This window comes from Indicator indicator, chromosome 1 (assembly GCF_027791375.1).
Source record: "Indicator indicator isolate 239-I01 chromosome 1, UM_Iind_1.1, whole genome shotgun sequence".
Taxonomy (NCBI): domain Eukaryota; kingdom Metazoa; phylum Chordata; class Aves; order Piciformes; family Indicatoridae; genus Indicator; species Indicator indicator.
The window spans coordinates 22985903-23010127 of NC_072010.1; the positions used below are offsets into that span (position 1 = coordinate 22985903).

General features: G+C 39.2%; 2 protein-coding genes across 4 annotated transcripts; one reads left to right on the top strand and one right to left on the bottom strand.

Moving 5' to 3' along the window:
* The first annotated feature begins 258 nt into the window (after positions 1–258).
* Positions 259–8841, top strand: POMP (proteasome maturation protein). The gene is made up of 6 exons (XM_054382063.1): positions 259–290; positions 1821–1918; positions 2851–2911; positions 5018–5119; positions 6916–7009; positions 8012–8841. The coding sequence occupies exons 1-6, from the start codon at positions 288–290 to the stop codon at positions 8077–8079; spliced, it is 426 nt and encodes a 141-aa protein (XP_054238038.1). The 5' UTR covers positions 259–287; the 3' UTR covers positions 8080–8841.
* Positions 8842–10873: 2032 nt separating this feature from the next.
* Positions 10874–24006, bottom strand: SLC46A3 (solute carrier family 46 member 3). Of its 3 annotated transcripts, none has more exons than XM_054399718.1 (6): positions 23967–24006; positions 23334–23546; positions 16556–17429; positions 16074–16157; positions 15053–15209; positions 10874–13460 (listed from the first exon to the last, which is right to left on the bottom strand). In XM_054399718.1, exons 2-6 carry the CDS (start codon positions 23523–23525, stop codon positions 13373–13375), a joined length of 1395 nt encoding a protein of 464 aa, XP_054255693.1. In that variant the 5' UTR covers positions 23526–23546; positions 23967–24006; the 3' UTR covers positions 10874–13372. The 3 variants fall into 3 exon arrangements, with proteins under 3 accessions (XP_054255693.1, XP_054255701.1, XP_054255709.1); XM_054399726.1 differs by lacking the exon at positions 23967–24006 and adding an exon at positions 23795–23826; XM_054399734.1 differs by lacking the exons at positions 23334–23546; positions 23967–24006 and adding an exon at positions 18604–18705.
* Positions 24007–24225: the final 219 nt, after the last annotated feature.

Sequence of the window (24225 nt, forward strand, 5' to 3'; positions counted from 1 at the left end):
TTCCCTTCCAACCTGATGCATTCTGTGATACCAGAACAGCCAGATTCTCCCGGCATATGGGTACAGGTGGTCAGCCTACGAGCAAGAGCCCGGGAAGAGGGAGAACCGTCGCCCCGCACACCACTTCTGGCCAGAAGCAGACGACCCGCCCGGGGCAGCCGCGACTCCGCCCCCCGCCGGTCACGCGAGCAGAGGTGCCGTCCCTTGATTGCGTCTGACGCAGCGTGCCAGCTACGGAGCGGAAGTGAGGGGGAGGAGCCGGAAGTGGCTGAGTGTGCGGGGCCAAGATGGTGAGCGCGGGCTGGTGGCGGTGGCGCTAAGGCGGGGGTCGGCCTCGCTGGGGAGCGAGATGGATCGGCTCGGTGCGCGGGCGCCTGTCTATCTCACCCGCCCTTTACTCAGTCTTTGGGGTCAGCAGGGTGGCGGCCACTGGGCGGGGGACGCTAGGGCCGTGCTGAGTCATGGGGGTCCGGCGTGGTCACGGCGGGTGCTCGTACTGCCAGGCTGGGGCCCTTACTGGGGGAGAGGCGTCCCTCGTCCTTCCCTGCGCGGTCCGGTATCCGCTAGGTATTTTCATGGACATTTGGAGCCAGGAAACGGGGAAGGGTGCGTGGCCGGGTTTAAAACCCCTCTTGGGAAGGGGAGTGGGGGGTTAACGTGAATGAGGAGGCGAGAGCTCTAATAATGCTCAACCTCACGGAGCTGCAGCCAGCGCGATAACTCTCGTGGCAGGAGGTGATCCCTCAGTCCTGTGATGTGATCACCTAAGAGGAACGGGGCACTGGCGTGACTTGAGAGCATTACTTTTTGGGAGTAATTTTGGTTTTCTCCTAACGTTTGATTTTTGCTTTCCTGTTGTCACCATCTAGGTAGTGTATCTTTAGTAGTTTCACTTAGAGCAATCTCAGAACGGCCTGGTAACAGCTGAGTACGTTAGTTGGTATGCTTTCTATGCATATAGTAACAGGTATTTTAGGATTTTCTAATAGCTGTTAAATTAGTGACCGTTAACACGTTTGTATAAAAGGTCTTGACTATAAGCATGAATTTTCAGTTGGATCTGACAGTACTGCTGGAGGAAACTCCTGTGCTGAACAACTCATTACTGTTGCCTGTCAGAGATTACTGCTGCCACCTTTCAGAATTTATTATACATTGGCCTATTGCTGGAGCAGTTTGTATGAACAATCCTAAATTTACTTCACTAAAATCAGGCAAGCTGGCCTGAAATTAGTAGTCTGGGTTAAGATGGCTTTACTTTAGTAAGTCATTGGAGGTGTGTTTTTGTGGTCTTCTGCTGCAAGTTACTGGGTTTACTTTGTTTTCTCTCTTAATTGATATACTAGACTGCTTCAATATGCCTTGTGCTCTTCATGGCAGCCGTAAACCATGGATAAAATCACTTTCATCTTGATTGTATCTCTATTTTGAAGTCAATGAAGGAATGCTCAGATATACGCCTTCCTGTCATGTCAGCTGAACATGACCTGCCGTCTTCCTTTCAATCTCTGTAGCCTAGAGTGGGAATGAACAAGGGGTAATTGTAAGTTCAGCTGTTTCAGGCATATCCAAAAAACGTGTGATCAGTACCTTTAACTGTCATCAGACTCTGAAAAAATTCTGATTTAGTGTGGGGTTTGTGTTTAGATGTTTGATTTGGGGTTTTTTGCGGGGCAGGGACACACACGTGTATATGAGTACTTGAAGGAGGCTTTGTTTCACTTGCCTGGCCTAATGGCCTATACCAAAGGGATCTGTTTTTGTTAAACTAATGCTTGGGTTTTTTGTGTGTTTGTTTGTTTGGTTTGGTTTTGTTGCAGAATTCTAGAGGCTCTTCTTCTCTGTTGAAGGATAGTATCCCAATTACTGAATTTTCAGCTTCAGAAACACTTGAAGGTCATGATCTTCTGCGCAGAGGGTACGCTTGACTTCTGTTGAATTGTGCCATAGCTGGTGTTTTACTTAAGACAGAGGAAGAAAGGATGTATTAGATGTTGACTTTTAAGGAAAGTTTCAGCAGATGTACCTTGGAAGCTGTAGCCTAAAGCATATATTATTTAGTAGATTGCGTTTCAAGTTTGAATTTTTCTGTGAAACCTTTCACTTCAAGAAGTAGGTAATATTAATGTACTTTAACCTGTTTGACCCTTTTAGAAGGAAGCTGACCTAGCAAGATATGCTAGGTATAAAGTACATGTATATGAGCATGCCATAGCACTATGGGAAATCGTTAATTTCAGTATTGGTACAAAATACAAAGTTAATGTAGGAAAAATAGTGTCTTTGTTTACTGACATTTTACACGAGTGTGAAACTACATATGCATCTTGCATAATGAATGTAAAATAAATTCATGGAGTTTAAAACGTGGGTAATACAGCTCTGAGAGGGATGTACAGTATTTGGTTCTAAAAGCTTGGAGAATTCTAACATCAGATACCATGTAGATTGGAGATAACTAAACCTGCAATGTTTTTACTTATTAATATTTTTCTCTATTTCTGAAGGTGATGAAGTAACAAAAGCTATCATTCTGTTTTGTCAAGCATAAAAAAAAGGACACTTGAAATTAATTAGAGATCTTATTTGTTGCTTCACACTTAAGCTTTTAATTTTTGTTTTTTTGGTAGTTCCAAGTGTGCTAAACTTGTCTGTCTCTAGGTTGATATTTGTGTCCAGGATTAGTTTTGTAACACAATTTAAAAAGTGAAGTTCAATCTGTTTTTGTTTGGGGTTGTTTGTTTGTTTGTTTGTTTGTTTGTTTGTTTTTGGTTTGGCTAGTTGGTTGGTTGTTTTGTTTTTGTTGTTGTTATGTTTTTATTTCATTTTTCTTTTTACTTGTATTTCTAGGTTTAGGAGTGTGAAAAGTGAATTGTTGCCCAGCCACCCTCTGGAGCTGTCAGAAAAAAATGTAAGTAGAACATTAAATTTAGCTGTCTTCACTCGTAACTAATTTTGAAGGTTGCATTAACAATGTGGTTAGAGGGACCACTTTTTAAGGTAACAAGTAATGAGCAGGGTCTGGCCTTTAACCAGAAGAAAGATGTTAACAGTAACAATTTCATCTACAAATAACACTGTTGCCAAATTTTTCTAGGGTTAATCTCCCACTTGTAACTTTCCCCGTTTAAACCCACGTAAGGTATGTAAGCAGGTTTCCAAGTAGAGGTTTGCTTAGTAAGGTTACGTTACCTAGAAATTACTGATCTAGTTGTGTATGCAGCCTCTGTAGCTAGATGGAGGTCATACCTGTCATCTCTGGAAGGCTGATGCTTCTGTTTTGTCTGTAAGTCTGCCATATATCTTTATTTTCAGACTTCTTAGTCTGTGAACCTGTAAATACGTTTCCTTAAATTATTTGATCTCATCTAGAAATTCTGCATATATGATTGCTGTAAGCGTACAGTCTTGTCTGGCTTAGTCATCACTTGTGGATGGCTTAAGAGTGGTCTGTGGACCGTAGGTTGAAGGTAAAGGGAGATGCCTGACAGATTTGGCTAAAGAGTTGATTTGGCTGAATCTCAGCTCTGGTGCCTCTTACCAACGCAGAAGATCTGGTGTAATAAAACATCCTGAAGCAAAAGCAATATTTGGGTGCAATGTTCCAAATTAAGCTAATCATCATGACAAGATCTGAATACAATGCCTAATGTGTTCTAATTTTAGCCAGTGCTAGTGCTGTCTTGAGTTAAAAGGATGACGCGAATGTGGCACCTTTCAGGAGCTTATTTATAAATACAATAAATGAAACCTGCATAATTAAAAGATTGCATGCTAGAGAGAAAAAGTGCAGAGAAAGAATTAAAATAGACTATGTGACCCCCTAAGAAGTATGTGAAGCTTTTAAATTGTTTTGTTTTTTTTTTTCACTTATTGTTTGATTAGTTTGTCTGAAAGTTTGTTTGGCTAATTTAGCCAGTAATTATTTTCATGTACATTTGAATGGGAAAATACTTATTTTAGCCTGAGATTGTTATGCTTGTTTTTACTGCCATAAATGGTAAGTTATTCAGGTAGCACTGGTAGAACCAAAATCTTTATGCTACCCATATAAGGACCCCTACCTTTATAAAATAAAAGAAATGGGAAACAACATAACCAGTATTGCAAGTTTGGGGTAAGGCATATGAATAAGTGTCTTCTGGTAACTTGGAAGAAGGTTCAAGACAGATTGTTATGAAGGCATTTTACGCCTTTGACTTGTATTTTCCTGGGTTTCCTTATTTATTTTTCCTTTTAAAATCCCTCTGCATAAACAGGATGATACTCTCATATTAGTAGGCTTTTGTCATGGTGATTGAGTACAGGTTTTAAAATAAAAGATTTGTAATTTTTGTTTTATTTTACAATATTGCATTATGTCAACATTACAGACGTGTAGTCACTACTAAAAAAACCAAGTCTGAGAGTGGATTATATAAGTCTAGGTTAAACATTAGGCATGTTACTTTTGTGTTCTTCAGTATAGTGAGCCAGCACTTTCTTATTAAAAGAACCCTCTACTAAATAGATTTTCTTGACTAGGTTTAGAGCAGTTGGTGAATTTACCAGCTTTTTTTTTGCCTGAGTCATATAGAATATATGTGGTTCTCTGTACTTGATCAGAAAAATTTTCAAGTAGAGTCTTTAAATCTATAATTGATGTTAACTGTTAGTCATCAAAGTTTATGTTCTTACTTTAAATCACTTAGCTTCCAATTTGTGCTGACAGTATTGTAGTAAAGTAGTGCAAAACTACACCACTTGGTGGTGTTACATGTTCTGATTGTCAAAAATAACAAAATAAGTTTGCTAGTATTGGTTTATAATAAAATCCCACAAAACCCAGTTTTGGTTTCATAAAGCAGGTATTTCTGTATCACCATCTTTTGTGTACATTTGAGACACATGATGGTATCACTGAGTTTTTGCATATGAATTTAATAAGCAAACTTGTTTAAGTAGGGTATCGTAAATATTCTGTGGTTGCACTGTGGTAATATTTTTCTAAAATAAGGATTTATGTTGTTTGTATTAGTTCCAGTTAAATCAAGATAAAACAAACTTTGCTACACTGAGAAATATTCAAGGACTTCATGCACCTTTAAAGCTGCAGATGGAATTCAGAGCAGTGAAACAGGTAGGCATTTTTATTCAACTGGTATACCTTAAGTCACTTGCAAAAATTCTCCTTTTGAAACATGCTTTCAAAAAGACATCTTTTTTTTGTGGAAATACCTTATGGTGTTTCCAAAAAATTCTTTCACTGGACTGCTTTTGTTAAAACCAACCAATAGTTTCCAGAACTGTCAATGTGCTAAAACCTTTCTGCTGCTGTGGGTGGTTTTGTTGTTGTTTTTTTGGTTTTATTGGTTACCTGGTGAAGTGATAACTGCTGTAGTTTTTCTCTAGACTAGCTTCGTCTAAGCTGTCAGAGAAAAGCAAGAGGAATTGAATGTTAATTCCTCAAATGAATACTCTGCTCTGTAGAATGTATGACCTTCATGGGAAGGAATCTCTGCACCTGCAGGGAAAAGAGACTTAGAGGTCTGAAGCAGGTAGTGATATGGGAGACATGGTAATGTGAAATTTGAGGCAGAGAATTTGCTGTGTGCTTAATTTGTTCCATAGTCTTTCTTGTAAGATCAGAGGAGGTCTACAGGGAGTTAAGTTCAAAGGTTTTAACTCCTAATTGGTAAACTGGGTCTGGTTTTGGTTTGGCTTTTTTGTCTTAGGATGAAGAGTAACTGGAGGGAGACTGTTTCTTAGGAAACACAGAAAGCTCATTGGCCCTAGTAAATCTTTTTTGGCTTGTTGATGATTGTCAGGCTATTAAGAATTGTTTTTCCAATTGAGTTTTATACTCCCAGTGGATCAGATGCTACTGAACCACAGGGAGCTGCATTAAACTTGGTAGAAATACTGGGTTCTGAAGATAAGAAAGTCAGCCAGGATGTATGAAAGTACCACTGGATTTTTAGATGTGCTTTCTTGTGAGGAAAAATAATTTTCCTAACTTGTTAGCACATGGCAGAAAATGAGATAGATGAGGCTTCATGTTAGATATTCAAATTCTCCTGTGGTTTAATTTCACTGTTGTGAAATATTTACTGAAATAGTGTATTTGAATTTTGGACAACTGTACCAGTAGTGAATATGGAAATCTGATGTGTTCTATCTGTAAAGAGATAGCTACATGGTAATTTTATGGTTGTCAAAAGGTGTTCATGGTATGAGTGAAGTATCACTACTATTAGTGAATGCAGTTGTAAGTAGAGATATGCCATTCTCAGCATATTTAGGGTCTGAATGCTGTGTGTACCACTTGAAACTCTTTTGTAATGCTGTGGGTGAAAGGTACAGAAGAGAGTGATGACAGTGACTGGGAATAGACTTGAAGCTTGAGAATTGTTGGGGATCAGGGAAATAATTATTGAGATTAATTGCAAATAGACAATGTTTAAATGTGACAATCAATATAGCGCTTTCACTTAGATTCCTGACTTGTGTCAGAGATGTAGGAAACTTGGAATGTTGCTTCCAAAGACTACAGTATAGATCAATTGCCCAATACTAACCTCAGGGTATAGATGTGTTTGTTGCAGTCAGCCTCCCCAGTTTTATGTGATAACAGAGAACTAAAAAACCTACTTTTAAACTACACTATTTGCTGTAGTAGCCATGCTGCAGGGAAAGCTAAGAATCTGCTGAAAGGCTGTTGGTTTTAAAAATAGAGATAATAGAAGATGGTGGTGTTAGGTGAGTTTTGCTGTCTTTTTGTGAGCTACTAAGAGTAGTTCTCTTATTTCATTGTTGTTTTTGAAGGAGGAAATTACTTTGTCTTTTGCTTTTCTCAGTCACTTCTAACTGAGAAATGCAAATATAAGTCCTCTGAATTTCAGACTTGCAGAAACTTGAACTCTTATCTTTCTACAGGTCCAGCGTTTCCCATTTCTTTACAGCTCAAACATGGCACTGGATACTCTGAGGGGAAATGATGAATGCATCAGCTTTGAGGATATCCTTAATGGTAAATATATTTCATTTTGAATATATGGAATGGAAACATTTAAAGGTAAAATTTGGGAACTGTTGAAGTTCTTTGCCTCTATAGAACAAGAGAATTAAACACACAAAATACAAATTAAAAATTGAATTCCTAGAGGCTCAGGGGACAGAGCAATGTCCACAATAATTTATAGGAATTTGGTTATTTAACATTGCTTACAACAAGCTGTCACATATTTATAAAGTGCTAAGAGTGAGTGGGTTAAAAGTTTTTTTGGAAAGGTTCTATTTATCAGCTGGAGCTGAATTAGGTAATTTTGGCATCTCTGAAGGAATCAGAGGCATTAACATGCTTTATTTATGGAAGGAAAACACTCCTGCTATACCCATTTCTACCAAAGTGCAGCCAAAATATTTTTTGTGGGCTTTTTTTTTTTTAATTCAAGTTTTTCATATGGAAATGAAGATCATAGTGTCAGTGGTTATCTCTTGTGTCCTCTATGCATTGCTTGATAACCTTTCAGTACAGTGGCTAATGTCAACCATGCTTTATAGAATGAAGAAAATCTTGGAGGTATTTAAGGGCATAGAATTTCTGTGAAAGTAGGTGATAAGGTGGAGAAAAGAAAGAAGGATGTCCCAGCTAACAGGAGGAAGGAGTGTGAGCTTATGTTGGGCAGTGAAGTTGCTCTGGAAGGATGTGGGGTACCTCTGGGGAAAGGCTTCAATCAGCCCCGAGTTTTCTTAAATGCAGAACAAGAGTCAGGCTATAGGAGATTGTGCTTCTGTATAACTACTTGGTTTTACCAGATCATTGCTTTGCATAACAATTTAGGAGTTACGCACTGGCATTGCACAACATTGTCAAAGATCAGTCAAGTAACTTGCACTAAGCATTATGGAAAAAAAGAGACAATAAAAAGGTCATTTTTATAGTTGCTCTTTGTAGCTTGGTAAAAGCCTCATGCTGTTGATTTTTTTTTTTCTTATTTATTTTTTTTCTTTCTTTTTGTTTTCCCCCCAGATCCTTCACAGAGTGAGGTTATGGGAGAACCACACATGATGATGGAATACAAGCTTGGTTTATTGTAACAAAATGTACTCCACAAAAACGTTTTTTTTGTGTGTGTCTTTATACTGCAGATCTAAATGCATGATAACTACATTGACACTCAGAGTGTTAAGCAGTTTTTGCCTTCCTTGATGAAAAGGCATATTAAATGTTTAAAGTCTATAAAGTGTTCTGTGCTTGTTGTTAATTATATAAATGTCCTGTAACTAGGTAGTTTAAATGATGTCTCTTCATACACTGCTCAGGACGATAGCTTCTTAATTATGGAAATGCCATATATGTGTACAGGAAATCAGAAATACCCATGCATTTTAAAACTGATTACTGTAGGTAAATGCATTTAACGAATGTTTGCAGAAGAACTTTTTATGAGGGGAAAAAAAGGTGTTTTCCATTGAGTAACTCTTTGTTCATGAAAATTGCCATACAGTTTTTAAACTATTGAATAAAAGTTTGCTATAAATGCTACTGCGTTCCAAAATATATTTAATCATAAAGCAAGAGTCTCTTATCCCCAACACAGAGTTCACATCTTTAACTTTTGCACTGCTGATGGAATCCTCCTATGTACATTTTATCATCTTTCACCTCTGCCCTGTGGAGTTTTTCATGAATGAGATGTTAAAGTTTTTCTGTAGAATTGGAATTATTACTGTAAGAAGGGAGTTACATGGTCTGGATTTTTAAATATGTGTCCCTGAGAGGATATTGTGGTTTCTGAAGCAAGTTCCCCTTGGAATTTAAAGAGGTATTTTAAAATCCATTTGGGAGTATAATCCAAAAGAGCACTCCTAGATCTAGGTATTTTAGTAGTCAGAGATTAAGAAAGAGTGCAGTGCCTAATTATGACAGTACTGCTGCAATGAGAACATGAAGATATGGTGGTACTTAGATGATAAATACACATACTTCTTGCGAGTTTACCAAAATCTCCCTTCATTAAGGGAGCATGAGAGACCTATACTTAAATACACCTTTTAAAGAAGCTGGCTTTAAGATGGGGGTATTATTAAATTCAGGGTTGTAACAACTTTTCTGATGTTGTATGTGTATGTTTGTTACAAATCCTACAGGGTACCTCAATATGATGTGGCATGTTGGAAGAAAAAAAAAGGCAGTACGAAAGAGGTAGAAGCAATATTTCTAAGACAGGAGCTGCCTTTATTCATCAGTTTTAAAATGATTTGGTTAAACTGCTAACTGCACTTAGTGTTCTAAACCTCTTTTCACAGTCCAGATATCTTCTTGTGCTTTTCAGTGTGCTTAAAGCTGCAACAGCTTCCCTATCCATGTGGGCAAAAGCCTTGAGCTTCCATCCTATGAATTTTACAGTGCTTTTATGTGCATGTATTGCAAAATCTTGCAGTGAATTAAAAACATTGGGATGAGTATGAGGCACTTTGCTGGTGGTATTATTTAGTTTAGTATTTAAACTTGTTTCATTTAAGAAGTGAAGCTTCTAAAATTGTCTTTTTCTTCAGAGAGGGAGAGATTAGAGGCTTGTGCTATGAAATACAAGCTATTTAATGTACTTCAGTAAGGTTAAACATTGGACCAATACATCGCATATGCAAGTGTAGACCTACTCACTGTTTTGTTTTCCATAGCTGTCCTGGCCCTTTTGTGAGCTGATACCTTTTATTAAATACCAGAATCAGCTGCTATTTTATAATTGACAGGCTTCTTAGCAGTTTTGTATAAAAGCAAAAGTAAACAGTTGTTATAAAGCAAGCTTGGGGTTCAGTAGCCTGTTTTACTCTAGAATCAGGATAGAAAGGCTGAGGGGATTACCTTGCCAAGTCTGCAAATTAAGGTACTGACATGGATTTTTAGGAGGGTTTTTGGATCTGCCTTCCTACCAGCATTATTCCAGAGAACAGGGAGCCATCACATAGCTGTATATAGTTACTGGTACCTTATACCTTCCCACCTCAGTGGCCACCCTAGTTGGCCTTTCCTGGTGTTGGTTGAAAGATGGATACTATTGTATCAGACCAGAACTACATTAAGACAAGTAACAGAGTTTCTCATTATTGCAGCAAAAAGTGCCCACAGCTTAGAAGGCTGCATGTAATATCTAGGTGGTTTTCTTCAATGATTAGTATACTGTATTACATTGAGCCATAGTCAGAGCAAGGAAGTTGCATTGTTCGTTATGTCTCTAAAGGAAGCTAATTTTAGGGCTTAGCCAGGCTGGAAAGCAAACAGTACATTTAAGAAGCCTGTATAAGAATTTATGCTGCTAATAAAGTAGTAGGAGTCAAAGAACTTCTGAGATGAAAGGGTTGCATTTTTTGCACTGTTGTGTGTTCAGCTGCAGACCCAGCCCATTCTCCATGTTTCTACAAGCCTGGGTCTGTAAAGCAGGTGCTGGAGGTAGTGACCCATGGAGGCAAGGTCTGCTGGTTAGAGGAGCTGAGCAGAGTCAGCCTTGGTCTAATTGGATCCACCCAGGGCAAGGGAGGAAGGCACTTGCAGATCCTGATAGGTGCAACAAAAGCCCCCACACTGGCTTCTTGAGAACAGCAGTCTGCTCTGTATTTCTCTGCCTCCTCTTGGTGGTGATATTATAGGCAGCATCTTTTCCTCTCCGTAAGTGCAGGAGGGAGTCAAAAAATGTATCTCTTTGCACTGCTCTTTGTTGTGACCACAAAAAGTGACACCATAGTGCTGCTGTTGTTGTTTGTGTTTACATAAACATTCTTTCACCAGTCATCCCACTGGCCATTTATCAAAAACCAAAAGAAAGAATGACAAACACAATGTAGAGTTTTAACAAAACAAACTTCATTATTAGTTTGTCAAAATAATTTGTATTTATGTACAAATATAGGAACTATTATAAACTTGGAAGATTTTGATTCAATAATTCAATAACCTGAAGCACATTAGTACCTGGTTTCCTCAGCTTGCACCATGCTAGGCACTTTAAAAACAGTCCTTGTGCTTCATGTGTTCTGACCTAAACTTACAGCTGGTTCTAAATACTGTGTCTACCAGAAATACTTTGCAAACAAAAAGTACTTTGTACAGCAAAATCAAAGCATAACAAAGCCATTCCTGAAGTGTATGCCCTTGTTCTCATTTGGACTGACACAATGTCACTGCACAATTGGCTTGCTTTGCTGTTGCCTCCTGAGTGCCCGCAGAGGTGTGCATTGAAGGGGAAGTGAAGGCACACATCCCTTCTTAATTTGCTTTGCTTTATCCAGGCAGTTTTGGGTGAAACGGTTAATTTCATAAACCCTTACATAACTGCATAATGAAGATGCAAGGGAGACAATGTCATCTTTGTGCAGAAATTGTTTACATCAGTGTTTTCTTAATCTCTTGACGAGTGCCCATTATGTTTTGGACCCACTGACTCTTGTAAAACTTAGCTCTCCCAACAAGTTCGCAGCAGCTTGGGCACCTCGAGGGAGGAACTAAGCAGGTTTATTTACTGGCTAGTGTCTAAACTATTTAGGAAAAGCTAACAATCTTTAATTGCCAACATCACTCTTGGTAGTTCAGGAAGTGTTAAGAAGTGTAAGAGCTGGCTATACGTGTTAGCTGTGCAAGTACTCATTTCCCCTGGCCTAGATAAACTGTTTTTTACTAGTGCAGGCACTGTGGTCACCTAGATAGTATAAACTCATTTTTATTTCAGCTTTCTTCCAAACTGCTTCTGACCACATAGCTTGGAGCTAATGTTGCTATTCAAACAAAAAAGAGATCTACAATAGTATCATGATGATGTGGAACTAACGTTTTTTTGGTGGAGGACCACTGAGAAGTTCTGCAAATTACTCTGTTCATAGGATGGATATTAATGGCTGTAAGCAGAGCATTGATTATACAGCATAAACTATGTGCATGTGAAGTCAGTTCCCATATATCTGCTTTCCTACAGTTTTCCTTCTGTAAATGTGAACCACTTCACATTATTTTGGTTTCTCTACCTATCTGTTTTGGGGTAAGACAGTCACATAAAACCTACCTGTAATTTTAGGGATCAGAACATGGACTGTCAAACTTTCTCTGAAAAAAACACATGGGAGCTGTCCTTAACATGATGTTATATTCACACTTCTGCTGTGCATTCCAGAAGATAGTACTGTAAATAATTTCTGCATCAAGATCTCAAGGAAAAAGGTGGAAAGTTTATGCAGAAACTGCCTCCTAGGTTTGGCAGTCTCAGCAGTTTGCACTGTGGCCCTGGGCAAGTCGTTTGTCTGCTCTGTTAATGGCTCCCTTTCTGCACCAGGAAGAGTAATATCCCTTATAGAAGGAAGTTCTTAATGGCATTTATAAAGTGCTTTGAAGATAAGAAATGCTATCCAAGTTGCTCATACATTGTGGTGCATTCACTGCAAGATGTTTAGATCCATTATTCAGATTCAGTCACTTCATTTCAGGGTTGTTAAAATAATCAAAGATCCACTGTAAAGAAATGCTATTGCAGCTTTTCACTGGAAGAAACATTTAGGCTAAGTACAGCAAACTTAACCTGAAAACAAGAGATACCTATAGGGCAAAAAATAGAAGTGCCTGTGCCTGTAGGCAATCTCTAATATATGGAAAATGATAAAAACTAAATGTGATGTGTGGCCTCTGCAAAATGTAGGCATAGGCCTAACTTCACAGTCGGCAAGCTGGGTATTTTCTAAGTATGACAGTTCCCTGTGAAAATCCATTTTAAGAACTAAGTCACAGGCAAGGTCCACACATCATACATTAAACTTGCACAGTCTCTGCTAACAGCAGAGCAGTCAGTCTGCTTACAGCAGGTGCAAGCACTGCCTACAGTTCGGTCACTTTCTCAAAAAAAGCAAAGTTTAGTTGGTAATTTTAGACAGATTTGGGGGCTTTACCCTTAAGACAGGCCTTTTAAGGTGTACACAGTGGACTGCATCCTCAGCTGGCAAGAGCTCCACTGGTTTCATCAGTATGCCAGTACCCTCTAAGTTGAGAAGCTTATCTCTGTCACCCCACTTAGAATGATACAAGATGTGTCACAATCCACTGCTGACAATCTCAAACTTGAGAAAGGGTAAATGGAGAGTATCATCCTAATGTATTTTTTTTTTCTTCATGCTGAAAGCAGCATTAAAATCTCCACTGTCAGCCTATTTGCATAGTTAAGAGCTAGCTTTATTTGTGTGCTAAAAAAAAGACTGAATAAAGAGTGCTTGCTACCAGTTTAGTGCTTAGTGCTGCAGGGCTGCTTTGAGATTGCATCTGCAACTGTTGTGTTATCTCTGTGGTCTCTATGACATAATGGTCTCTGCACTACACATCAGATTAGAAAACCCAGGTGGGTGAATCCTTTGTTCAACTATCAACACTGTCTAAGCTGGATACTTCTTCAGGTGTAAGGAGAGCCAAGTCTTCCCCTTGCCAGCTTGTGCACAGAAGCCAGCTGTAAGGACACAGATAAGACGTATCTTTAGCTGAGACAGTTAAATATAGCATGCTGTTTCAGCACCACAAACACATCCAGTAGCACTGTTACAGCCCATCTTCCATGGCACAAAGCTGCTGATATATCTTAGTAAACAAAAGCAACGTCAGTACTTGCCCTTATTGCACAAGTTAGACAAAACCATTACTGCTGTCTTTGGTAGATATTGAACTACTATGCCTGATTTATTACAACTAGTTATTCAAAGGGTGGGATATCTGAGACACTGGTGACAGAAGGAAAAACAAAGTAACTTAAAACTTATGGTAATAATGGACTACAGTCCTGATTGCAGGATAGACTAATTGATGGTAAGTATCTATTACCTTTTTGGCACACAGTGCTTTTTTAACATAAACTTTTTTTACCATACAGTACTGAACTAAACAAAATACTTAATAAAGCAAGTATTTACTTTTTAATATAACTGAATTCCTCGGTTTTTTATTGCTTTACTGAAAAGGGTTCTCCACACACACAACCCCTTCGCTTCAATTCCCTCAGGCCTGAGACCCATCACCACCTTATTCTTAAGTTACCATTAGTGCAGCTTCTCAGACTAGACCGTGGAACACTGTAGTGAGGCAGACACACACATGAAATTATATGAAATGCTCTAAATCTACAGCCTTATCACTGCCTATTTAAAACTCTAAATGCAGCTCTTGTAGAGCTGAAAAGTGATTGAGATAAAGTCTAAGCTTTAGGAAAAAAAGATACAAGTCTCCATCAAGAGTATCACGCTCTTAAGAAAAACAGATTTTTCTCCCTGACTATAAACCTGTCTAATGAAAAGTGATCTTTCTGCTATTTAGAGCTATGTTCCAGCATCCCAAAAAGACATAATTTATATTGGAAATAACATAAAGTGAACTTTGTTTTTGTGAATACTCATGAATAATATTTCACTCTCAGTATTACTAGATGGTCACTAGATATGATTAGATGCAAATACTACAGAGGCATATTTTTAAACATGTCTAGAGGCTTATCCATATGGGCCTTAAAGCTAGTGTAGACCTTTTACAGATTTTAATGGCACTGGTTCACAAAGGTACCCATGAGCAAGGACCAGTACAGACTTTCCAATAAATTCACTGGGTGATTGGCCATGTTTCTAACCCTCATTAACATCTAGAAGATCTCATATAGTGAAACTAAGCTCATACTTTTCAAGTGATGTTATGTTTTTCTTCATAAAAGACGTTCCTGTAAGAATGACTGTGTAGAGGTACCAAACCAAGGAAAGGCATACATGTGCAGTCAAGGGTAGCTATCCCACTAGTAGTGCATTCAGGGTAGAACTCAGTTTGGGGGAATTAGGTGATAAGTTTACAGCGTGGAGCTCAGGAGAGATAGCTGGATCAGAGCCATAATAGATTTGATGATGGGAAATCTGCAGTGAAGGTGTAGGGGAGTAGGTGTTGAAGAGAGAAAAAGTGTGATACTAAGTTTGAAAACTACTGCACTAAACCATTCAGCTTCAACTCACATCAAACAAAAAATTACTGGTAAAAGCAGTCACAAGCACTCCCCTGATCTGTACTTACCACAGGACAGCTAGTGGAATTAGACAAAGGCCTGCTGACAGGAGGAAACTAAAGCCTGAAAACCATGCAACAGTAGCTGCATAGATAATGTTAAAAATTGAAAGGGAAATAGCGCCAGTCACAACTTCTAAACAGGCAATGCAAGCAAACACAGCACCTGCCAAAAACAAATGGACAAATTACAAACAAAACAAAATAAAAGCAAAACCTCTGCAAAGTACTGAAGGTTTTTTGAATGATCCATCTACAGTATTTTAGTGAGTATGCAAGTAAAAAGCAGCCAAGTATCACATGTCTTTGCTACGGAACCTGATTCCTGCATCAGACTACTTAGGTAGCCAAAGCCCTGAAGAATGCCAAGAAATTGCAAAACCAGAGGTGTATGTTAACATAGTTAAGTACAAAGAGATCTTTGTTTTTCTGTATAAGAATACTTTAAAAAGATTAAACCAAACTCAGGAAAATGCTTCTAGAAAGTATATGCTCCTCAAAACAAAATATGGCATACTAGAACTACATTCTGAGGCCTAACATGCTTTTTCCTATGCTTGATAAGGAAAGGACCTAGGGAAATAATACGTTATGTTTTTTGGGACATGTTTTAAGTAGCCACAGGCACTGTGAAGACAGATACACAGGTCCAAGTATTTCCAAGTGTTCTGAAGGTTTGCCACCTTTCTAAATTATTAAGTGTGACATAGACTAAATAACAGAAGCGTAACTTTCTCTGCATGTCAAAATCTTCTGAATGTAGAAGCACATGTGAAATCACATCTAATTAATCTCGAGCATTCCTCTGCTTCAAGTTCCCTACAGTCTTCATTTTTGGCACAATAACTCCTTTGAAGGTCGAAACTTGGAGTAGCATTTAAACACAATCTTGTTTATATTAAAATAAAAAGCCATTAGTGGCATGGCACAGGGTCATTTTATATGGACCTTGAAAGAAAAGTAGTCTTAAATACCAGTAACTATCTGAAATACTGTATTATTGTATTGTTTAACATCAAATTCTACTCACCCTGTTCGCCAGCGAGAACTACTTTCGACAGCATGGATCGGAGAACAGGAAGAGGCATAAAGCAGAGCAAAGCTGGCACTCTTACTGTGAAGCAAAGAATCAATCCTCAGATATTGAACTAATAATAATCCAAGATTTTATAAATACTTTTTAAATTAGTTAGCCATATTCTTTTGAAAGCTCAGTTCCCCAGGTAATAGAGAAGTCAAACTAGAAGTGCACTGAGACACAGTTATCTAAGCATAGGGAAATTAATAAATCAAATATATCTACATGGCACTGAAACCAAAACCTAAGCAAGTAGTTCCATGCTCTCTCCACAGACTTCATCTTTTAATTAAATACTAAATCAGTCTGAACAATCTTGCATATTTTACCTCTCTAAGACCCTTTCAAGCTGGTACATCTAGCAACTACATTCACTACACATAATACAGCAGTATTTTAACTGTTGACCATGGAACAACTGATACTCAACTCACCTAAAAACATGAGCAGAGTAGTTTTGGCAAAGGCAGCCATGACTATTCCTCCAATGTAAGAAAATATCCCGATAAAGATGATATAAATGTCTTTGAGATATTTAGAAAATAAGTAAACTCCTAAAAAACTGGTCAGGGAAATTGAAGTGGACGCAGCAGCTCCATATCCAATGTACACTTCATTCCAGCAGAGTGGCTCATCCAGTTCATACAGTGTAAAAAGCGAACTCCCGCCAGTCACCGTAAAGAGGTAACTCATAAATGTAAGAAGTAACATAATTATTAAAATCCTTTTTTTATAAGGGGCAGTTTTGAAAAGCAGGTACACTCCAGAAAACGTTTCTCTAAGAAGTTCTTTAAAGGATACTGGTGCCTCGTGCTGGAGTTCAGATAAACCTACTGTATCTCCCAGAAAAAATACAATATATATGATATTAATGACATGAAGCAGAGATGATGTAACAAATGTCCATGTAAAGCCTATTTCTCTTAGAAAGTAGCCAGATGACAGTCCTGCCAATCCAGATACAACTCCAAAAATCAAATCCACCACAGCTATTCGTGTTGTTTTCTGCTTCTCATCATGACACAGATCTGCTATAAAAGCAAAGCCTCCTCCAAGGAAAGTTGCCATACTCCCAAACAGTCCAGTAATAAATGCAACAGCAAACAGGAGAGATAGTGACAAATTAAAATATGATATTACAGTGAGGCAAGTATCAGCAATCAATGCTCCAATTGATGGTAACACAAGAGACCTTTTGCGCCCCTGGCGATCTCCATTAGCTACAATGACAAAAGCAACTATGAGGCTGGGAATTGCCCCAGTTAAGTCCAACTGCATAGTGAAAACAGAGGCTTGTTCTTGAACTTCCTGCAAACAGAAACAAAAAATAAATGTAAATACTATATTACATTGTAAGAAAGTTTAAAAATCATTATATGAGTATTACACTTATATAATGATTAGCATGCAATGTATGGTACATGTTTATAGGTTATAAATTGTATTATTATAAAAGATAATACATATAATGTGATTTTGTATGATTGCATGACATTATGTTTTGCTGCCATAAAATACATTACTGTGTGTTTATAAGAATCCATTATATTAAATAATCACTAATAAATACAAAGGAATTGCATATTCAAAGACTCCTACTTTTGTAATTTTACTGTCAGTATTTCCTTAAATTTTAAGCCGGAACTTACTTCTTAAGATACAATTTTAGGAGTACTCTTGACAGAGAGGAAAGGACAGAAGACAAGAGGACAATTCTTTTGGACTGTCTTTTCACCAGAGCTGGTGCTTATACTGTATCTCCTTCAGTACAGGGTATGGCAAAAGGACACTGGGCCCATTTTTATGTTTCAGAAATCAGCAGTAAAACAGTCTTTGACTGCGAAACACACCCCATGTTGCCTACTCACGAAAGATAATTTTTCATCCCAAATAATCCTGCTAAGAGGGTTATGAGAAACAATTAACTGACTAGCACATTGTGCAAGTAAACAGATAAGGATCCCAGCCTACAATGTTCATAATAAAAACCACAAATGTGAAATACAGCATTAAAAATTACACCAACTCACAGATATGTGAATTAACTGCTTTTAAAAACATTGGAAAGCTCCGAGTTCAGAAACTGTCCAAGTGAGTGATGTCTCTATAGATATTCTACAGCATGCACTCACATAAGGAACAGCAGCTAATGCTATGACAATAAACCATAAACACCCATTAGGGGAAAAATTTCTGAGTTCTTTTTTAACAGAAGCATAGAAATCAAATGTAGCTGAAAACCCACCAGTTAAGAGAACGTGAATGTCTGGGATAAAAAAGAACTGAAGAGGAAAAAAAAAAAAAAGAAAATCTTGTAATGAAGACAGCTGCTACACGAGACTCAGCAAGCTAATTCGCATCTTGCTTTTAATGCATCAATGCAGGCTTAGACAGGCAGCAGCCATAACAGCCCTTTCAAAGGCAACTGCCTGATCAGGCAGAAAAGCAGCAGAAAAAAGGAAGTAACTTCAATCACACAAACCCTTTATACTCTGTAAGACAGGTTTCAGACAGAATAAAGTTACTCTGCCCGTTTTCTTCAAGTTTCCTGAGGTATCACGCTCAGCAAGGGTGGCACTCTTCAGTCAGTAGCAGGTATAGGCATGGAAGTCAATTGCGTCCAGTTTTGGGCAAGAGAGATGTTGAGGTGCTGGAGTGAGTGCAGAGGGAAACGAAGCTGGTGAAAGGCCTGGAGAATAAATCTTGTGAAGAGAAACTGAAGGAGCTGGGGCTGCTTAGTTTGGAAAAGAGGAGGCTGAGGGGAGACCTCATTGCTGTCTACAACTACCTGAAAGGATGCTGTGGAGAGGCTGGTGCTGGTCTCTTCTCCCAGGTAATTAGTGATAGAACAAGAGGGAACAGCCTCAAGCTACAACTGGGTAGGCTGAGATTGAACATCAGGAAAAACTTTTTCACAGGAGTGGTCAGGCATTGGAATGTGCTGCCCAGGGAGGTTGTTGAGTCACCAGCCTGGATGTGTTTAAAGGTCGTTTGGATGTGGTGCTTGGGGACATGGTTTAGGGGTGAGCCTTGTAGAGCAGAGTCATTGGTTGAACTTGGTGATCCTGAGGGTCTTTTCCAACCTGAATGTTTCTGTAATTCTGTAATTTCCCAAGCCATTCTCAACGTGTATTCAAGTCATCTATATTCCACATTTCAGGTGTTTCCTCTGTAGCTAACAATCTTCATAAAGTAGCATGCAAAAGATGAAAAAAACCTAGAATTTCCAGGAATGTACTTTGATTAATTTAAAAAGCTGCTGAATGCTTTACCAACTTCATATTTATATTTACAGGCAAAGACTGAATTTCTAGTTCAATCTCTTCCTTGCTTTGCAAAATACCATGATTTATTGCAAGAGGAAAATTCAAGTGATCCTGAGGAAAGCAGTCAAAATCCCTGGCACTCTGGAGTGTTTTACTCCCTTTCCTTATGGTGTCTGACTACTTTAGGATTAATTCTGTCCTGTCCATCAAGACAGCACTTTTGTCACCCTGGAAGGGTCAAAACCTTGAAGACTGAACAAACTAAGATGGAAAATGATACTCTGATACTCCTCCCCTGCTGACAAAGAGAACTCTAGGTAATTGTAGGCGTTGCTTCTTTACTAGGATCACCATGTCCAAAGACATGAGCAACAAATAAATGCTAATACATTAGAAATAATATTAAATGTTATTATGTATCTCAACACAATACAAATATTGTTGCCAAACCATAATGAAGGAATGAAGGAATGAAAGAGCAAAGACTGTTTGTAAGTTTTAGAATTAACTATGCAACATGCCTACATATCAAGATCCCACAAATGACCGTAACTGTGCTGACATAACTTGCTGTGTACTGACAAGACTAAAAGCCAGATGCACAGGAAAACTCTATTTGGAGTATAAGACACTGAACTCCCTACTTTATGTATTAATAAAGTCAGTGGAAAGGAATATAGAAAATGATAGGTCAAACCCTCAGCTGCTTTAAAACCATATAACTCTATTAAATAATCAATGGAACTACATATAAATCTGTAAATTCATTCTACTCTGAAAAAATAATCATGGTGGACAGAAATAGTTCTTAAAATTACAGGTTGCAAAATTGAAAGAATGAAAATGAGGAAGCGATTCACTTATAGAAGGATTAAGAAAGGAGAATTAAGAAGGGTAGCATCTGAGATTGACCCATGTACAGGACCCATATAACTGGACAGGCTCATAACATTTAAAATTCTTACTGAGCAAAGGAAAATGCATGGCTTGAATAGTAAATACATTACTGCATGATGGTAATAGATGAAACTGGATGATAAATAATGCATTATCCAAGACAGTGACTAGAATGCTTCATGTTGCATTCAAATTACCTTTTGGCTCTTCTTATTACAAAATTACTTATCTCCTTCAAATGGAAAGACTATGCTTTTTGAACTACATTTGACTTTTTTGAAGGCTCCAAATGATTTTTGTTTTCAATTTCCTTTCACATTTTGTTTTGAAACAGGTGAGATTAGTATAAAGCTTCTCCGTTCTCAGAACAGAAGAACTGATACTAAATTAGCCATTAAGGGAGGTGTTCTGAAAGTTATTGCCAAACAGGGCCTGTTGGAAACACTCTTCACAGCAAAACGTACAACATCTGATGTTAACAGAAGTCATTTAGGATGGTCTTGAAAAACACAGAACACCTACTTCATATATTCTCAGGAAAGAGCTTGAGACTGAGTTACTGGATCTATTCTTTGCCCCTACACAGGACAAATTACTCAGCAGAGAGACTGACTAAAATTAATGTGTTTTGAGCATTTTGCATTCTTATACTATGGTAATGAGTGGTATCAAAGTGTGGCAAGACATCCAGACAAGAGCATAATTGTTTAAAAGCTTATGCCCTGCCGGCAATCACTGAAACAGAGCGAATAGAAAATTTGCAGGAAAGGGAACAAATGAAGTTCCGTTGGCCATTATTCAACTACCATCTTGAAGGATTCATGTTCTCAAATATCAAATTAATTGTACTTTGTATCCTTTATGCCAAAAACCCTGTAATGTATGATCTCACCATAACAGAGACACTACAATTCAGCTGAAATTAAGCATGCTGCTTCGGTGTTTTGCAAAAACCAGTATGGAGTCTTAAATCCTGAAACACAGGTGATCAGGTTGAATTTGGGGGATTTCTACCAAATCTAAAATGCAGAAATGTTTGTGAAAGGTAGGATTGTTGCTAGGCTCTGTGACTAGAACTGCATACACCGCATACAGTTTTCTTAAGAGTTGCGCCCTCGATATGACAAAATGCCCACACAGAGCACTGAACAGAGAGCTAAAACTAAAAAAAAAAAAAACCAAACCAAACCAAACCAAACAAAAAAACCCACAACAAAACGTTTAGGGAAGTAACATGCAAGCATTACTCAGACAATTTCTTATTATCTCCAAATCAATTTCAGTGGGTGGCACACATTACTTTCCTTGGCTGATGGGGCAGACCAGAAGGTATGCTGGACTACAGTTCTGTTGACCTTTTTACTTTCACATTCTTTCCACTAAGATCAGTTTCAACATGAGGAAGAACCTACTCCACACTCAAAATCCTGAATTATTTATTTGATCATCTTCAATGGAACCACATACCATTAAAAAAATTCTTTTATATATGACAAATGAGGCAGAGAAGCTCAGATGTTCAGCCTTGTGCATATGCAGCACATCAGAGATGGAAATCTGAGAAGTGAGCAAAAATTTTCAAATGCCATCCTTTCAACAGCATAGGGGAATGCCAGGTGACTGTTTCCTAACTCCATCTGCTGTGGAATTTACAGTCAGAGTCACCTACTATTCTGACCCTACAGTCATTTCACATTATGTTTAATCCAACCTAACTGCTACTTGTTGCCAAGGCTGGTTCTGTTGTACCTCCTCTGGAAGTGTGTTTCCTTTGCTATACTCGTATCAGATATAGCATTCAAGAGCAATGCACTGCTTCCTAAAAAACCCAACAAACCAGAACTCAAAAGCAAACTCAAAAAACAAGATGAGCTTTCTGTTGAATCAGTGCCCTGATCATATTCAAATTGTAACCTGTAAACGTAGAAATGTGAGATACAACACAGGCGGAGGAGCAACAAGGAAAGGAAAATCGACTATTATCATCTTTTCTGATGGCAGCCTACAGTTAGCTCTACTTAAGTGTAGCATTAAAACCACACTGGAAACATGATAGCAACAACTTGCTATCCAGCATGCTGAATTTTGAAGAAGTGATAAAAATGTAACTGACCATGGGATGCCATCATCTTGATGTCTTTATATCTCAGCAAGGCAGACTAGCACTTTGAATGATAAACTGAATTATACTTGATTGTGCAAAGATCAGCTACTTTTTTTTTTTGATTTAAAAAGAACCTTTTAAAAAACCATTCAATCTCCTCCATTCTCCATTCTTGTAATTCCTCTGAGATAAATATATTCTAAGATAGATCCTATTTCTGAAAGTTACAGGGCATTTGCTAAACTCTACAGAGTTACAAAGAACACTGAAAGTCACAGAGACAACTGATGGCTCATAAACACATGCACAACAGTTACTGGAATGAGGAGCCTTCAGTGGTATATCCATTGTAATGTCAGTCCAGTGACACCTTAGACCAAATCCTGCCCAGTCTCTCAGATAATTTTCAGTTCCTCCTAAAATATGAATTTATCTCAGCATCTTCCTGGAGACAAGTCTTTGTCTTTAAAGCACTACCTCTAGGATGAGAGGAAATGGCCTCAAGTTCTGCCAGGGGAGGTTTAGATTGCATATTAGAAGAAACTTCTTCACTGAAAGGGTTATTAAATGCTGGAATATGCTCCCCAGGGAGGTGGTTCTAACCCCATCCCTGGAGGTGTTCGAAAGACTCATAGATGTGGTGCTAAGAGACATGGTTTAGCACCAGACATGATAGTCAGATAATGGTTGAACCTGGTAGGCAAATAACAGTTGGACTTGATCTTAAAGGTCTTTTAATCTTTTCCAACTGAAACTATCCTACGATTCTAATTACCTACAGTGCAACAGCAGTGCAACAGGGCAGTGAAGTGACAGCCAGTTACAGAACTACTGCTTTTACATATATAAAAGGTTAAGTAACATTATATAAAAAGGAAGAGACACTGAGACAGCACCTCCTGGCTGCAAGTTTATTTACTGTTGTTATTCTTTTTACCTTCTTACCTTCTGCTTGATGTAAGTCGGGCTACTTTTATTCTGTTCACAGTAAGTGACATTGCTGTTGCTTATGAAAGTGGAGTTGTACTCTTTCTCCCACAGCCGCCGGTAGACGAACTGCTGTGCCAGCGGTCTTGTCAGAGAAGATGCAAATATGTAGATAAAAATGACGGGCTCCACGAACAAAACCTTCCTCATTTCTGGGTTTGGGGTTTAATCCTGGGTATCAGAAAACAAACCGCAATTACTCACAAGGTGACGGGCAAACACCTGCTGGCACGCTCCACGCCGGCTGCCCACAGTCCCTACCTGCCTGGCAGACCCCAACAACCAGCGCCCCCCCGCCCCGAGCGCACCTGCACCTGCCCCAGCCCGCCGCCGCTACTCGCCGCCTCCCGTCTTCACCGGCCGGCTGTGCCCCGCGGAGGGCGCCCCCCGCCCCCCGCCCGCTCTCCTCCGCCCCTCACCGGCCCGCGACACAGGCCACGCAGTGCCGCCGGTGCGTGACACCCAGGGGCGGGACGAGGAGGACAGTCGCGTCTCTCAGCGGAGAAGTGCCCCCCGCCCCCCCACCGGCCTGTCGCCCCCCCCCCCATTCCGCGGCCGCCGACTGGGGGAGGCCGGGCGCCGCCATCTCACCCCGGTGTTTCTCAATGCCCCGTGGCGGGCGGGCGGGGCGCTGCGGCAGGCGGGCCCACGGCCTGGTGCTGCGGGCTGAGCCTGGGACCCGTAGAGTAGCGACTGTCCCTGGGAGCCCTGGCAAGACGAGGTGCTGCGGGCTTCTCTGCAGCCTTAGGGCAACCCTCACCCGAGGGGCGAGGAGAAGGGTCTCCCCCGCGGTGTTTGTACTCATGCCGGGAGTCGCTTGGGGCTGCTGCACTTCATCATAAATCAGCTG

Bases quoted from the DNA above. Each gene is read 5' to 3' on its own strand.
- POMP (XM_054382063.1), top strand. The intron at 1,919-2,850 runs GTACGCTTGACT...TTGTATTTCTAG, and splicing joins CATGATCTTCTGCGCAGAGG to GTTTAGGAGTGTGAAAAGTG. The intron at 7,010-8,011 runs GTAAATATATTT...TTTTCCCCCCAG, and splicing joins CTTTGAGGATATCCTTAATG to ATCCTTCACAGAGTGAGGTT.
- SLC46A3 (XM_054399718.1), bottom strand. From the start codon at position 23,525: ATGAGGAAGGTTTTGTTCGTGGAGCCCGTCATTTTTATCTACATATTT. The intron at 15,210-16,073 runs GTGAGTAGAATT...TGTTTTTGGCAG, and splicing joins AGTTCTCGCTGGCGAACAGG to GTGCTGTGTTTGCTTGCATT. The intron at 13,461-15,052 runs GTAAGTACAGAT...GTGTCCTTACAG, and splicing joins ATTCCACTAGCTGTCCTGTG to CTGGCTTCTGTGCACAAGCT.